Raw genomic sequence first — 17,846 nt, 5'->3', positions numbered from 1 at the left:
TAGCCTGGCAACTTCATATGCCATGGATGTGGCCCTTAAAAGAAAAAAAAAATGGAATGGAGAACATATGGGCAGTAATACATTCAAATCCAGTTCTGTCCATTACTAGTTATTTAAGGGACATCTTTCCCTTCTCTAAATCTTGCTTTTCTCATCTGTAAAGTGAGATAATATCACTGCAAAATTGATGTAAAATTAAATATAGCAAGCCATATTTAAATTATAATTATTTATAAATGATCAACAAATTTTGCAGTTCCTTCCTTACCTCCCAGTTACTATTGAGTTCCTGTGTCTGTGCCAAACATTTCAATGAAATTGCCCTAATTAAAGCCACCAAGTACCTCTTACATGCAAAATTAAAACAGAGGTTTCACAGTACACAGTACTCTATCCTAAGGAAATACTCAGTATTTACGGCTGTTAACTAATCTTCCTATTAGAACCTTCTTCACACCTGGCTCTGAATTACCATTTCTTGGTTTTCTTTGAAGTCTTTGACTGATTGTTGATCTCCTTAGAGGCACCCCCATTCCAATCTGCCCCTAAATGCCAGTATGTCCCAAAATTACACTCTGCATTTCTTTCTCATCTGTTCTTATATACTTTCTAAACAATCTTATTAATACAGCTTGAAATAATAAGCATGCCATAAGGACTCTTAAACTCTAACCTAAGTCCAAACCTCTTCCCTAAATTCCAGATCAGTATATGTAATTGCCGATACTCTGCATTAAGAAATACAGATTTTAAGCAAAGAGTAGTATGAAAATAAAAAGTCATTTCATTTATCCACACACACTAGTGTGTAACACAAATTTTAATCCAAAAACACCAAGTTAAGGAGCTAAAACATGAACACCATCTCAATTTGGAACCTTATATACAACATGTCTTTAAGCATGTCACCCCTTGGATTTCCCGTTGTGGCACAGTGAAAACAAAGCTGACTAGTATCCATGAGAATGTGGATTGGCTCCCTGGCCTTGCTCAGGGAGTATACAGCATTGCAGTGAGGTGTGATGTAGATCACAGACTCAGCTCGGACCTCGCACTGCTGTGGTATAGGCTGGCAGCTCTAACTCCGATTCAACCCCTAGCCTGGGAACTTCCATATGCTGCAAGTGTGACCCTAAAAAGCAAAAAGAAAAAAATAATAAAGCGTATCACCCCATCCACAAATCAACACCCTCAGCATTTCTAATCTGTTTTCTTTTTTGGCTCTGCCCTTGGCCTGTGGAAGTTCCAGGGCCAGGAATTAAACCCATGCCACAGCAGCAACTTGAATGCCAGATCTTTAACCCACTGAGCTAACATAAAACTAGTTATAAAAATTATAAAAATTGTTACAAAAATATAGAAAATGTGGCAGTTAAAAAAAGCAAACACTGGGCGTTCCAGTTGTGGTGTAGTGGAAACAAATCCGACTAGTATCTATGAGGATGCCAGTTCGATCCCTTGTCTCACTCAGTGGTTTGGGGATCTGGCATTGCTGTGAACTGTGGTGTAGGTCACAGACGTGGCTCAGATCCTGTGTTGCTGTGGCTATGGCACAGGCCGGCAGCTGCAGCTCTAATTCAACCCCCAGCCTGGGAACCTCCATATACCACAGGTGCAGCCCTAAAAAGCAAAAAAAAAAAAAAAAAAAAAAAAAAGCAAACATTGGCCTTCCTGCTGTGGCACGGGAAGTTAGGTACCTGTTATCTGTGGTGGCTTAGGTCACTGCTGGAGCAGGGTTTAGACCCCTGCATGGCACAGTGGGTTAAGGATCTGGTATTGCCACAGCTGTGATGTAGGTCTCAACACAGCTGGCTAGGATTCAAATCCTGGCCCAGGAACTTAATATGCCACAGGTACAGCCAAAAAAAAAAAAAAAAATTTTTTCCCTGGTGGTTTAGTAGTTAAGATTCTGTGCTTTCACTACTGTAGCGTGGGTTCAGTCTTTGATCTAGGAATTGAATTCCCACATTAAGCCACTGCACAGCTTGGCCAAAAACAAAATAAACAAAAAAACCGGAGTTCCCGTCGTGGCGCAGTGGTTAACGAATCCAACTAGGAACCATGAGGTTGCGGGTTCGGTCCCTGCCCTTGCTCAGTGGGTTAAGGATCTGGCGTTGCCATGAGCTGTGGTATAGCTTGCAGTCTCGGCTCGGATCCCGCGTTGCTGTGGCTCTGGAGTAGGCCAGTGGCTACAGCTCCGATTCGACCCCTAGCCTGGGAACTTCCATATGCCGTGGGAGCGGCCCAAAGAAATAGCAAAAAGACAAAAAAACAAAAAACAAACAAAAAAAAGAAACAAAAAAACCCAAACATTTATCAATGGAGTCCAAACCAATATAATTCCTAAACACTTTTTAAGCTATATGGAAAATGTCAAAATTTAAAAGTGTATAAATTGTGATTATCGAGCTAAAAAATTTATTTCTGTTTGCATGTAGAAAAATCTTACATGTCAAGAGAATAAATATCCTCAATATTAGAAATTAATTACCTAAGTAATCACAAAGAAATTTCAACAATCCGATTTTGCCACCTACCTCTGAAAATGATGACTATAAAGCTGTGTTGGAATACCAAGAATACGATCATATATAGCTGTAACTTCTCTCAGGTTTCCCTGTTCATTTTCCCAGTTTATATACATTTCCCATAGTCTGTCAGATCGGAAATCTGTTCCTGCAGCTAGAACAGCATGCTCAAAAGTTCTGAAAAATTAAATTACCCCTAAGTTATATTTCTAAGATAAAGCTGCTTTAAAAATATTATTTCTACACTTGACAATATAAACAAAGACCAAAACATTAAGCTGTATACCTGAAATTAATAGGTTATACATCAGTCTCTATTGAAAAACAAAAAATAAAAAAATTTCTAAATTTCAGAATATAATGCTAAATTCAAAATTATAGTTAACTGTTACCTATATAAGTAGAGATTAAAAGAAAGAAGGAACAATGGAAAAGTGTATGACAGCTGCTTTTTAAAAAAGAGAAAAACATAAAGGAAATAAATGTACTTTTTATATAACTATATATTATTATACATAAGATATAAATTTGCAATCCAAATTACATCACAAACACATAAGAGTGTCACAGTAGACACTAAAATATTTGTTAAACTTGAAATGTTAGATTCCTTTAGGGCAAAAGACAAAAGAAAGAAATTTTATCTTACTTTAAAAAATAATTTTCTGGCGTTCTCGTCATGGCTCAGCAATAATGAACCCAACTAACACCCATGAGGACATGGGTTCGATCCCTGGCCCTGCTCAGTGGATTAAGGATCTGTCCTTGCTGTGAGCTGCACTGTAGGTTGCAGACACAGCTCAGATCTCGTGTTGCTGTGACTGTGGTATAGGCTGGCAGCTACAGCTCCAACTCCACCCCTAGCCTGGGAACTTTCATATGCTGCAGGAGCTGCCTTTAAAAAAAAAAAAAAAAATACACCCCTCCCACCAAAAAAAAATACTTTTCTCTAACAAGAGGTCCAGTTGCCTTGCCAGATGAGAAATATACATGCATTTTAAAACTCTCAGAAGTCTCTCCTGATTCTAAAATCCTCCAATTATGGTTTACTACAAAAACATTTATTTTTAGCTCATTTCAACAGATTTCAGTAAGCAATTTTAATCACTGGATTTAATATTCTAATGGGATAAATTTTTAGATAGATATTTTCAAAATAAATAATAGAATCAAGAGGGATTTTTAACAGTATAAAGGACAATGTAGCAGGTATTTTTCCTGAAAAATATCAAAAAAAAGCTAGGAAGCTATAGTAATTATAAGTACAGCACACGCCTGATATCAGAAAAACAGATTAACAAACAGTTCTCAAGAAAACAAAACAGATCAATGTATACATGAGAATTTAGCATATGATAAAGAAGTTTTTTTGTTTTTTTGCCGGGTGTGGCATGTGAAAGTTCCTGGGCCAGGGATTAAACCCACGCCACAGCAGTAACCCATGCCACTGCAATGACAATACCAGTTCCGTAACCCACTGAGCCACATGGGAACTCCAAAAGTATATTAAATCAATGCAGAAAAGATTAAGACTGTTTAACAAATGGAAAAAATAAAAGGTTAATCTCTGACAAACGGAAAGACTAAATGCTAGATGAATGACTAAAAAAAAAAACAAAAAACTAGAGGAGTTCCCAGTGGCACAGCAGGATTGACAGTATCTTGGGAGCACTAGGACAAAGGTTCAATCCCTCCCACCCAGCACAGTGGGTTAAAGATCTAGTGTTGCCACAGCTGGGGCAACAGTCGCAACTGCAGCTCCGATCTGATCCCAGGCCCCAGAACTCCATATGCCATAGAGTGGCAAAGAAAAGAAAAGAAAAGAAAAAAAACAAAAAAAAAAACAAAAAACAAAAAACAACCCTATAAAAAGATTTAGAAGAAACCTTAAGATTCATATATTCTTGGCAAGATAGGCACAAAAGTCAGAAATCAATAAAAGATGAAAACTGAACCAACTATAATAAAAAAAAGAACCTCTATTATGATAAAGACAACCTAAACAAAGATGTGCCAAAATTGGTGGAAATATGTTCAATATATACAAAGGATTGAGAGAATATGTGTATGTACACGTGTAGGTTTTTAAGAGTTAAAATACATGCTTCTCACCAGCAGAATCCCAAAATGATTCAGGAAATTTTTTTTTTTTTTTTTTTTGTCTTTTTGCAATTTCTTGGGCCTCTCCCACGGCATATGGAGGTTCCCAAGCTAGGGGTCCAATCAGAACTGTAGCTACCAGCCTACGCCAGAGCCACAGCAACGCGGGATCCGAGCCGCGTCTGCAAGCTACACCACAGCTCACGGCAATGCTGGATCCTTAGCCCACTGAGCAAGGCCCGGGATCGAACCCGCAACCTCATGGTTCCTAGTCGGATTCGTTAACCACTTCGCCGCGACGGGAACTCCAATTCAGGAAATTAATGTACCAGATACAACAAAAACCAGAGGGAGTTGCAAGAGGAAGGATGATAGGTAATGAACAAAATGTTTAGAAGAAGGTAAGGGATCTTAAATCCCCTTTCCTGCCCAGCCATGGAATCTCAGAAGCTAGGTATATACTTCCCAGGTAGATGAGACGCTTCTTCAATGAAGAAACTGCTTAGTACAATAAGATATAAGGATTCCAATACTGGGAGTCCCCCAACAAAAACCTGAGTGGCCACCTGATCACTTTACAATGAAGTCCCATAGGCCACCTAAGATAGCACAGAGCTTCCATTCGGTTTATTAATGTCTAAACTTTAACATGAGCACAACTCCAGAGATCAGATATATCAGAAATGAAAACAAGCAAACAAACAGAAAAGAGGAAACAGTACTGGGAGTGGAGAAAATTTTCAACTATCCTTTATACCCTTAAAGAAATGTTAAAAAGATGCAGCCATATAACAAGCTATTAGCCATGACGGGGAGGGATTGGTGACATAAGGAAATGGGATCTAGGAATGGTGGAGGACTTTATTACATACATTTTTTATAATCATGCATAACTTTACTGTATCATTTTTTAAATAAGCAGTGAAAAATAAACATAAACTTTCAGTTTAGCATGGCTGAGTAATTCTATTATCAGTATCAGACCACTTATTTATATCTTTATACAGATTTGAGTATCAGTGTTTCACATACCCTTTTATTGTACTGGTTGTTTCAGGATCACCTGGGTCCAGGGTTTCTTTTAAGAAGTTTATATAATGTATCCAAAGGTCAACACTAAGAGGTATTGCCTGAAGCCCCCGGCGATACACCTAAGAAGAAAACAACAAACTGTACTTCAAATATTTAATTATTTCTTAACAGAGAGGTAACACTGTGTTATCCGGTGAACCTTAGAAATACTAATTACTGGAATTTTGTTTAAATAATCTACCATTACCATTTGGGTGGAGGTTGGATAGAACATGGCAATGTTCTGATCCCCACGTGCAGAGTCTTGATCTTCAAAGCGCAGCAGTCCCTGCATTCTGACCGGGTTGTGTGGGCAGGCTTTGGGTTACAGACCATAGGGCACAGACCCATTAGAGCATCAATGACAGCGTCTGACCAAAAATGCAATAAGACGTAGCAAATGTGACTAGCAAACCAACTATATTGTTTGGAAAATGAGAAATAAATGTAAGTGAGAGAAAAGCCCTGCCCTACTTGTTAAGCTGCAGTGTAATACAGAGGCTTGCACTGCAAAGCTTGACAAACTGTAGAGGTTTAACGCACCTGCCAACAAAGAGAGAAAATATTAGCTACAAATGCCACAAGAGTGACAAATGCAAATAAAATACCCTGTAAAATTGTTCGACCATAAATCGTAGGTACTGCCAGCCAAAAAAAGTCTTTGCTTTGTTATCATTTGGCTCACAGTACCTAATGAAGATAACTTTATTCAGTAATGTACGCACCTCATCTGATTGTTTAATGTTGTCATGCCGCTTTTCAAGGTCTGCATACTTTTTCCAATAACCATAGCAATACGGATAGTGTATGAAAAATTTGTCAAACGCTTTCCTGGCAGCCATCAAGTGATTCTGATGAAAATAAAACAAGGTATTTAAACATCTTGGAAATTTTTGTCACAAAAATATTTATTATTCCTTTCAAATGTACAGGCATACCTCAGAGATATTGCGGGTTCAGTTCCAGATCACTGTAATAAAGCGAATATTGCAATGAAGCAGGTCACACAAAGTTTTTGCTTTCAAAGTGCACACAAAAATTATGTTTACACTATACCATAGCTTATTAAGTGTGCAATAGCATTATGTCTAAAAAACAATGTATATACCTTAATTTAAAAATACTTTATTGCTAAAAAATGCCAAAACAGGAGTTCCCGTCATGGCTCAGTGGACACAAATCTGACTAATATTCATAAGGATGTGGGTTCAATCCCTAGCCTTGCTCAGTGGGTTAAGCTGTTAAGCATCAAGCGTTGCCATGAGCTGTGGTGTACGTTGAAGACGTGGCTCAGATCCCACGTTGCTGTGGCTGTGGCTATGGCTGACGGCTGTAGCTCAGATTTGACCCCTAGCCCGGGAACTTCCATATGTCGAGGGTACGGCCCTAAAAAGCAAAAAAAAAAAAAAAAAAAAAAAAAATTAAATTAAAAATGCCAAAACAATTAAAATAGTAATATGAAATACCACTGATCACAGATCACCACAACAAATGAAAAAGTTTGAAATATTCTAAGAAATACCAGAAATGCAACAGAGACATGAAGCGAGCAAATACTGTCTCGATGCAAGAATGCCACAAACCTTCAGGTTTTAAAAAACACAGTATCTGCCAAGCTCATTAAGAGGAAACGCAATAAAACGAGGTATGCCTGTATTATCTCAAATAAATAAACGGCAGGCTTAAAATCACACACAGAGCAGCCTTTTTTCTACAAATGCAATTTTATCCTTTCAAACAGAAAGTACTAACTCTGTCAAACATCAAGGTAAATTTTTTTAATTTTAGCAACTTTATACATGCATACCAATTATTACAAATATTACACTTTGTCTTTAATACTGACTTTCCATATGTACAAATTCTATGAAAGTTATTTTTCGAAGCTAAATATATATTAAAAACTTGATTAATCTATCCCTTCTAATCCCATTTAAATAGTTACTAACCTCCTGTTCTACATACTGAAGCAAATATACCCAGCCTGTAAAATCCTGAGGATTATTTTCTACAGTTTTCCAAAACTTTTCATATTCTGGAGGGAAATTTGCTTCTGTTTCTGTCACAGGAAGGTCCACAGTATTTGCCGTTTCATTTTCTTCTGTAGTTGTAGTCACTGTAGGAGATCCATCAGGTGACTGTTCCATTTCCGTAACGTTCATAATTTCAGTACTGAAATCAGCAGACTGTTCTATCACTACCTCTGAACTGTTGCCTGTGCTGCCATTATTAGAATTTCTGTACTCATCCATGTGAGAATTTTGCATAGCTATTTATTTTTTCTTCAGTTAATGACCTGTGGAAACATAAAGAGAAACACCTTCCTAATGTTCATTTGGCATCATCAAACCATTTTTACAAGCCCAAGCTAGCTATTAAAGAAAAACATTGATTCTTGAGCTCTCCTATAAGTCATAATCAGAAGACTTATTAGTTTGTATATTATAAATGAAATTCTGTAACAAATTTTCCAAAATTCTGCCTTTCTTTTTTTTTTTTTGCTGCACCCGCAGATTGTGGAAGTTCCTGGGCCAGAGATCAAACTTAAGCCATAGCAGTGACAATGCCAAATCCTTAACCACACAGTCACCAGGAAACCCCCATTTTATTTTACTTTTAGGGCCACACCTACAACATAAGGAAGTTCCCAGGCAACGGGTCAACTCGGAGATGCAGCTACCGGCCTACACCACAGCCATACCAAGCCAGATCTGAGCTGCATCTGCAACCTACACCACAGCTCATGGCAAGGCCGGATCCTGAACCCACTGAGCAAGGCCAGGGATTGAACTGGCATCCTCGTGGATACTAGCTGGGTTTGTAACCCACTGAGCCACAACAGGAACTCCCATTTTATTGGTGAATAAAAACTAGTTCCTTCATCTATGAATAAATGAGTATTGTGGCTGCTCCCTAAAGAAGAAATCATATCTAGAATGCAATGCTTCTTACCTAGTAGCTAAGAATCTAAAATTCAATGCCTGAATGCTATCTTTATTAATCCTGGAAAAAAGCAACATTTTTAATATTGGTTCTAAAGTTAAACTAATAAAACAAATTGCAGTCATGGATATAAGTATTTCAGAGGGAAATTCACCATATAGCTCAGGAAAAGCTTTAGAAAAGAGGTTATGTTGTTGAAATAACCTATAAATTTTAGTATATGTGCTGCCGAAGCGAGCACTGAAATAATCTATAAATTTTAAATCCTAGCAGCTAGGTTTGATTTTATTATAAAAGACACAAATTAAGGTTTTGAAAAAATTAAAGAATTATTTTTAAAGTGAATGTTATTAAGAACACATTTATAAAAGTTTTACCATCTGGATAGCAACTCAATAAAATCTTTTACATTTAGTCATCTTATGGCTAAGGTCATAAAACAATGAATAATTACTTTTTTTTTTGTCTTTTTGCCTTTTCTAGGGCAGCTTCTGCGGCATATGGAGATTCCCAGGCTAGGGGTTTAATCGGAGCCATAGCCACCAGCCTGCACCAGAGCCACAGCAATGCAGGATCTGAACTGCGTCTGCAACCTACACCACAGCTCACGGCAACGCCAGATCCTTAACCCACTAAGCAAGGCCAGGGATCGAACCCGCAACCTCATGGTTTCTAGTTGGATTCGATAACCACTGCGCCATGATGGGAACTCCGACAATGAATAATTACTCTTTTATCCTTTAAAGTAGTATCACATAATTCACAGCTGACTTCACCTCTTCCACTAAAAATTGAAATGGAAATTGAATCATTACATTATATGGCATGTCTTTTTTTTTTTTTAAATGGTCCACCTGTGGCATATGAAGTTCCTGGGCCAGGGACTGAATCCCAGATGCAGCTGCAGCAACACAAGATACTTTAACCCACTTTACCAGGCCAGAGATTGAACTGCCAGACTAGAGACTGAACCCACACCTCAGCAGTGACTTGAGCTGATGCAGTTCGATTCTTAACCCACTGCACCTCAGCAGGGACTCCAGGCATGTCTTTTTTTTTTAAGTTAGGGATTATTCTCAAAACTAAACAGACCATAAAATTGATTTACTCCTAAAATATACTCAAGGGAGCTCCCATGTGGCTCAGCGGGTTAAGAACCTAATATCCATGAGGATGCAGATTCAATCCCTCGCCTTACTCAGTGGGTTAAGGATCCAGTGTTGCTGCAAGTTGCAGCGTAGGTCACAGATGCTACTCAGATCTGGCGTTGCTGTGGCTGTGGTGTAGGTTTGTGGCTATGGCTCCAATTTGACCCCTAGCCTGGGAACTTCCATATGCCACAGGTATAGCCATAAGACAAAAAAATAAAATAAAATAAAATATACTCAGAATACACAATTAGTTAATACATTTCAGTATAATTTAAAAGATGACTAAGACTTTTTTTTGGTCTTTTTAGGGCCACACCTGTGGCATATGGAGGTTCCCAGGCTAGGGGTCGAATTGGAGCTTCAGCTACCAGACTACACCACAGCCACAGCAAGGCCAGATTCGAGCCCATCTGTGACCTACACCACAGCTCACAGCAATAATGAATCCTTAACCCACTGAAAGAGGCCAGGGATCAAACCCGCAACCTCATGGTTCCTAGTTGGATTGTTTCCACTGCACTATGGGAACGCCCAAAAGATGATTAAGACTTTAAAGACAGTAATTCAAAGAAAGAAATGCAAATGACCAAAAATCAAATGAAAGGATTATATCTTTACTAATAATGATGTAAATTAAAACAAAGAGATGTCAAATTGACAATAATTAAAAAATATTTCTGTAGGATAGTCACGCAAAATGTAACAAATAACGAATAAGCATATTTTATTTTATATCAATAATCAGGCAAAAAACATTTGTTTGCTTAAAAATATTTGCTAGAACACTGTATTATGGCAAAAAGACAAGCTACTATTAACACTGCTTTAGTAAATGGCATATTTGTACAAGAGAATAATAATTTAAAAGTAAATATGTGCACCTGTTTTGATAAAGATAACCACTACAAATATACTATATACATGCAACACATAGATGTATAAGAATATATACCAAATAAAATGCACTAAAAATATTGCTTGGCCTTAACAGCTGTTCTCTCTATATAACTAGGCTAATACTGTCTTCTTTTGGCTTATCTGCAATTAGTTAACTGAAGTGAAAAAAAAAAAAAGAGGGGGAAGTGTTTTGTTTTATTTAAGAATAATCAGCTCTATGGAAGCCCTGTTGTGGTGCAGCGGAAACGAATCTGACTAGGAACCATGAAGTTGCAGGCGGGATCCCTGGCCCGGCTCAGTGGGTTAAAAATCTGGCAATGCCATGAGCTGTGGTGTAGGTCACAGAAGAGGCTTGGATCCAGTGTTGCTGAGCCTCTGGCGTAAGGCTGGCGGCCACAGCTCCAATTTGATCCCTAGCATGGGTACCTCCATGTGCCACAGGTATAGCCCTAAAAAAGACAAAAAAAAAAAAAAAAAGAAAGAAAAGAAAAACCAGTTCTAATTGGCTGGCTACATATTTTTTTTTTGCAATTTTATACTACCTTAAAAATCTGGGTTTCATTAACATCGCTATAACCACACAATAGTCACCTAGTAACCTATTTATTTATTTATTTTTTATTTTTTGTCTTTTGAGGGTTGCACCCATGGAATATGCTGGGGGCCCAATCAGAGCCACAGCAACGCGGGATCCAAGCCACATCTGCAACCTACACCACAGCTCAGGCAACGTCGTATCCTTAACCTACTGAGAGAGGCCAAGGATCAAACCCATCCCCTCATGGATGCTAGTCAGATTTGTTTCCACTGAGCCACGATGGGAACTCCATAACCTACTTACTTTAAACTACAAATTTACTGGCCCCCAACACCAATGATTCTGAGTTCCAGGGTCAAGCCCATAAGCTATACTTCTAATAAGTTCTCTGAATAATTCAGAGCAATAATAGCAACTGATTCATGGGTAAACTCTGAAGAATGGAACTGCTGGATTAAAGAATCTGTGTGTATTAAATTTGGGAATATGCTGACAATTTATCTTTAGAGAAGTGGTATTATTTTAGTTGACTATCCAACATCAGCTCACCATGTTCCTAATAAAAGTTTTTGTTTAGGGCAGCAATATACCTAACCCCACACAGAGATTTATGACAGAGAAAAGAATATCTGCTGCAGAGCTCTGCAAAAAAATTTGCTTTTCTGATAAAAGGGACAGTCGCAAATAGTATAGGTTCTATCACTTTCTTATCTTGAATGTGAACATACCTGAAACAACCTATATCCACAAAGCCGTCAGTAAGAACTAGCCAGGAAAATTAAGAAATACCAGCCTTGATATCACCAAGCTGCTAATAACAAAATGCCGCCTTCATGCGCTCCCATCATGGCTTAGCAGTTAATGAAACTGAGTGGCATCCACGAGGACGGGGGTTTGATCCCTGCCCTTGTTCAGTGGGATAACCATCCAGCGTTGCCTTGAGCAGTGATGTAGGTTGAAGACGCGGCTCAGATCCGCATTTTTGTGGCTCTGGCGTAGGCCGGTGGCTACAGCTCCGATTGGACCCCTAGCCTGGGAATCTCTGTATGCCACAGGTGTGGCCCCATAAAGACAAAAAAAAAAAAAAAAGCCACCTTCATACTGTGTGAGAAAATAAGTCCCTATTTGATTAAACTACTATCACTATTCTTCTATTACTTACAGACAAATGTGTTCGTAACTAATTAACCCACTAACAATGCATGAGAAAGTCCATTTCTCCATCTCCCCCTGTCAGCACCAGATACCAAGAAACTTAATTTTTGCTCATCTGATTAAAAAAATAAAAAAAGACTAGTATCTCATTTTGATTTGCATTTCCTTTAACTATGAATTGATTTCTATTGAATTTCTTTTTTTTTGTTTGTTTGTTAAATGCTGTTTCACATCCTGTGTCCATATTTACTATTGTATTTTTTCATGGTTCATACAAGTTCTTTATAAACCAAGGAAATCAGATCTTTAGGACATACATTGTAAAACATTTTTTAGTTTGTCTTATAAGTTTAAGAGTTTTTTTCTGTGTGTGCAGAGGGCATCTTTTAAACTGTCACAGATTTGAAATCCAGATTCTAAAATATGTCCATTATTTCAAAATGCAGTATGAAACAATTTTTTTTCCAAAGAAAGGATAAATTTAAAATGCTAAATCAAGTGACCTTTTGAGGCTGAACCACTGGAAGAATTAGCTATAACCAGGTAAGTCTAGGAAATCTTTTTTTAAAAAAAGGAGAACAAGAAGTGGGGAAAAGAAGGGAAGTGTGGTGAAGTCAAGTGGGGACAAAAAAGCTTTTAATACCTGATGCATATCTAGCACTATACTATATTCCTTATAGAGAATACATAGGTATAAGATAAGTTCCTCACTCTAAGGCTTATTAACTAGTTGAAGAGAGATCAAAAATATGGAAAACAGGAGTTCCCAACGTGGCTTAGCAGTAATGAATCTGACTAGGATCCATGAGGACTTGATCCCTGGGTTTGAACCCTGGCCTTGCTCAGTGGGTTAAAGATCCAGCGTTGCTGTGGTTGTGGCGTAGGTCAGCAGTTGCTGCTCCAAATTGACCCCTGTCCTGGGAGCTTATGTGTCCCAAGTGCAGCCCTAAAACAAACAAACAACAACAACAAAAACCACAAAAAACAATTAGACAAAATTTCAAATGAAATAAAGTCAAAGTTTAGAGAAATAGAAAATTAGAGGCATTAAGCAAAGCTTCATGAAATATAGAATTTGAAAAACTACAGGTTATGGAATAATAGAAAAAGAATGATACATTATTCCAAAATAGGGAACAGCCCATTTGACTTGGCAGAACAATCCTTCTTAACAGGAGACAAGACGGAAATTAGGTTTGGCTCCCTGATGAGAAAGAGATAAGACTCACCATCACCAGAGTGAAGATGGTCTATATTGGGGAGGTGAAATGACTAAGTAGGACAGAGGAAGAGGGACTTGAGGAAAAATAATTCAACAAGCAAATCTAGTTAGTACATGATAAAGGAGAATCAAAGTATTAGGAAAAATAGTTCCCTTCTACTTGAATCAATGATTATTGTCATAAACTTTTTCAGGTTTACCACTTGAGACCCTAGAAAAAGGACAGAAGCTTTTCAATTTATTTTGCTCTCTTTTACCCTGTCTTTCAAAGAAAATACACATTTGAAGATTAATCTCCCGTATACAAATGAGTCAGTGTTTTTATTTCAAAGCACATTGTTTAAAAAAATTTTTATATGATGGTTAGTTGATATACTGAGTCATTTATTACCTGCCCCATACTTAAGTAGGACATAAGGGCTTCTTCTGGAATCAGCAAATTTACCACACCCCTGCATCTTCAAAGACTATCAATTACTCCATACCCAGTGATTATAGTGTCATAAAAAGAATTAAAACATCAGCCTTACCCTTAGGGAGATCATTTTTCTGATTACTTCCAAAATCACAGAGACAAAAGAATACACTTTTTTTTAATAAGTTATTCCAACATATTGTCCACAATGTAGCAATCAATAGTTGCAGTTTACTCTTTTTTTTTTTTTTTTTTTGGTCTTTTTGCCATTTCTTGGGCTGCTCCCGAGGCATATGGAGGTTCCCAGGCTAGGGGTCCAATCGGAGCTGTAGCCACTGGCCCAGGCCGGAGCCATAGCAATGCAAGATCCCAGCCGAGTCTGCAACTTACACCACAGCTCATGGCAATGCTGGATCGTTAACCCACTGAGCAAGGGGAGGGATGGAACCCGCAACCTCATAGTTGGATTCATTACCCACTGCGCCACAACGGGAACTCCAAGTTGCAGTTTACTCTTAACAACCACCAATAATTTCAAAACAGCAACATAAAATGGCAAAGAGGTAAAAAATAACTATTAAAAGAAGACAACAGTGTGGTAATGGAATAAAGAAAAACAGATAAATAGAAGGGAAAATCCAGAAATAAATATTGGGCAAGGGTTTCAAAATCACTCAATGGGGAAAGGGCAGTTTCTTTAACAAACGATGCTGAGGAAACTGGATATTCACAATGCAAAAGAATGAAGCCGAGAAGTTCCCTGGTGGCTCAGCAGGTTAAGGATCTGGTGTTGTCGCTGCTAAGGCTCAGGTCACTGCTGTGGCATGGGTTCAATCCCTGGCCCCAGAATTTCGAGCAGGGGAGAGGGAGGGGAGGGAGGAAGGAAGGAAGGACAAACCTGAATCCTTATCTTACAACATATACAAAAATTAACCAAAGATGGAAGATGGATTAAAACCCTGGCAATGATTTCTTGGCTATGATACCAAAAGCAAAAAAAGACAAAAGGAGCTACATCTTAATTTAAAACTTCTGTCCATCAAAGGACTCAATAAACACAGTTAAGAAGAATAGGAGGAAATATTTGCAAATCTTCTATCTGATTAGGGGTTAATATCTAGAATATATAAAGAACTCCAATGACTGAACAACAAAAACAATTAAAATACAGGCAAACTACTTGAACAGATAGTGCTCCAAAAATGATACACAAATGGCCAACAAGCACATGAATAGATGCTCACATTACTAATTATCAGAGAAATGCAAATCAAAATCCCAGTATCACCTCATACCCATTAGGATGGCTACTATCAAAAAAGCTAGAAAATGGTGTGACTGCTATAAAAAAAAAGCTTTCTGCCCATGGATACTGCCAGGTAAGCATCATTATACCCTCCTCTCTACTGCTGTCATGTCTAAGTCATAATCCCTCCTGGATTGATCCTCTACTTTTCCTATCTTTCCCCACATTTTTCTCTTATCCCTTTGATTTATTCTACTCTGAAATCTTTTTTACTCTATTTCCAATATATTAAATTTTTAATTTCTTTTTTCTTTCTTTCCTTTTTTTTTTTGCTATTTTAAGGCCGCACCCGAGGCATATGGAGGTTCCTAAGCTAGGGTTCGAATCAGATCTACAGCTGCCAGCCTACACCACAGCTCACAGCAACGCCAGATCCTTAACCCACTGAGCAAGGCCAGGGATCAAACCCACATCCTCATGGATCCTAGTCGGGTTCATTAACCACTGAGCCACAAAGGGAACTCCCTTAATTTCCATTTTTAATTCTCTGAATAATCAATATTCCTGTTTTACTGGTGCAGTATCTCCAGTTTATAATTTATTTTTAATTTCTTCTGTTCTTAGCATTATGTCCCTCTCTCTCTTTTTTTTTTTTTTGCTATTTCTTGGGCCGCTCCCAGGGCATATGGAGGTTCCCAGGCTAGGGGTCCAATCGGAGCTGTAGCCACTGGCCCAGGCCAGAGCCACAGCAATGCGAGACCCAAGACGCGTCTGCAACCTACACCACAGCTCTCGGCAACGCCGGATCGTTAACCCACTGAGCAAGGGCAGGGACCGAACCCGCAACCTCATGGTTCCTAGTCGGATTCATTAACCACTGTGCCACGACGGGAACTCCTCTTTTTTTTTTTTTTTTTTTTTTGATACCTATTTTGGTTTCTTAAGTATAGTGATCTTCAAACTCCTGTTAAAGAGTAAGTGTGCAGCATTACAAAAGAAATTAGAAGCTAGATAAAGCTTGGCAACTAGTGGGCCTCAGTGCAAGATGGCATTCTGTTAAGGGGCAGGGGGTGGGAGGGACTTACTGTCAGTGCTTTACATTTTTCCCTTGGGTTAAGTTTTCCCAAAGAAAAATGTTTCAAGTTAAAATATAAGAAGATACAATAAGCATTCTGGGAGCAAATAAGACAAACAGGGCTGGTGACATCATCATTCAATTCCCCATTTTCACTAAGACCTTTCACCCCTGTTCCACCTCCTACCAGCTGTGCCAAACTCCTCTGGTTTCACCCTCTTCAAATAACAAACATCCACATTTTGTTTTGGTTTTTTTGGTTTGTTTGTTTGGTTTTTTTGCTGGCTATACTAGATGGAGAAGGAAAATCTAGAGTCTATAAACTACTCCAGACTTTCAACCAATCTTCCAATTTTTAGTTGCATTCAGCACTCTCATCTTCAGAGGCCTTGAGAATCTGAAATTGCTGACCCCTCTGGAGTTCTGTGGGAAGTTTTATCTTGTTTCTCACTAACTTCTCTCTCTGCAAAGAGCTGAATGCGGAAAAACAAAAATCTAAGACTATCTGCTTTCTTTCAAAACATTTAATTCTCATCTGCTGATACCTCCTCTTCTGCTCTTTGCCCTTTAGGGTTTATACTATTTTATTTCTTTTTTACTTTATCTGATTTATAGTTTTTATTTATTTCACTGAATTTAGATATACAAAATACTCTAAGCTGAAACCCTTTTGTTTTCTTTTTGTTTTTTTGGCCTTGCCCACAGCATGCAGAAGTTCACACGCCATAGATCAAACCTGCACCACAGCAGTGACAATGCTGGATCCTTAACCCACTGAGATTCCAAGGAACTCAGTATTTAGTATTTTTAAAAATTTCTAACCAATACCACTTCCTTGTGTAATAACATGCATTCAATAGCTATTTAGTGAGCAACTTCTGTGTGTCAGACACTACTATTCTAAGTTCTGGTAATTTAGTTGTGCATAAAACAACATCCCTGCTTTCAAAGGAGCTGACATCCCAGTGGGTAGATAATTTTTTTAAAAGTAAATTTACAATATGTCCATGGTACCAAATGCTAAGAACAAAACTGAGATAGGATGAGGTAGTAAAATAATCAAGCCATGCAGCTATCTAGAGGGAAATTCCAAGCAGTAGAAAGAGTAAGTTCTGAGATAAGTGATTTTTTTGGCATGTTCACAGAAAAATAGATGGGCAAGAAGGGTAGAATAGCTAGATTTGCTTAAATATCCCTCAATTTGACTTAAGTTCTTTCTAAGATTTGGCTTTCCTAAGTATATCACAATAAACCTCCTCATGTAAATGTGTACTTTTAAAAGCAATTTCCTTTGGGTTATGTTCTCAAATTTCAATATGTGGCATAAAACCATAAAATTAAGCATGGTTTTGACCTATGTTTATGAGAAAATGCTCTAGGAGTTCCCATTGTGGCTCAGTGGGTTAAGCATCCAGCGTTGCCACAAGCTGCAGTGTAGGTTACAGATGAAGCTCAGATCCAGTGTTGCTGTGGCTATGGTGTAGGCCTGCAGTAGCAGCTCTAAT

The 17,846-nt window shown here is 38.1% G+C and overlaps 1 protein-coding gene across 10 annotated transcripts in view; it reads right to left on the bottom strand.

Moving 5' to 3' along the window:
• The window catches only part of PRPF39 (pre-mRNA processing factor 39), a 31,979-nt gene that overhangs the window by 8,526 nt on the left and 5,607 nt on the right, over positions 1 to 17,846 (bottom strand). For 4 of the 10 annotated variants that reach the window (XR_014818129.1, XR_014818130.1, XR_014818131.1 and 1 more), the window contains exons 2-5: positions 7,649 to 7,995; positions 6,425 to 6,550; positions 5,661 to 5,779; positions 2,538 to 2,705 (exon numbers count right to left, since the gene is read on the bottom strand). Coding sequence is in view for 7 of the 10 variants with exons in the window: in XM_001927120.6 (XP_001927155.1) it covers positions 2,538 to 2,705; positions 5,661 to 5,779; positions 6,425 to 6,550; positions 7,649 to 7,966 (731 nt within the window). In the remaining 3 variants the exon portion in view is untranslated. Of the gene's footprint in view, positions 1 to 2,537; positions 2,706 to 5,660; positions 5,780 to 5,907; positions 6,551 to 6,637; positions 6,670 to 7,648; positions 7,996 to 17,846 lie in introns of all 10 variants that reach the window. The other 6 variants (XM_021101264.2, XM_084980559.1, XM_005659929.4 and 3 more) reach the window with 6 other exon arrangements.

Source organism: Sus scrofa, chromosome 1 (assembly GCF_054392235.1).
Source record: "Sus scrofa isolate SSC_HxYL_T2T_F1_AM1 chromosome 1, Sscrofa_HxYL_maternal_Yorkshire_Landrace_v2.0, whole genome shotgun sequence".
NCBI lineage: Eukaryota > Metazoa > Chordata > Mammalia > Artiodactyla > Suidae > Sus > Sus scrofa.
The sequence above is the reverse complement of the archived record's forward strand: the minus strand, read 5'-3'. Positions and strand labels throughout refer to the sequence as shown.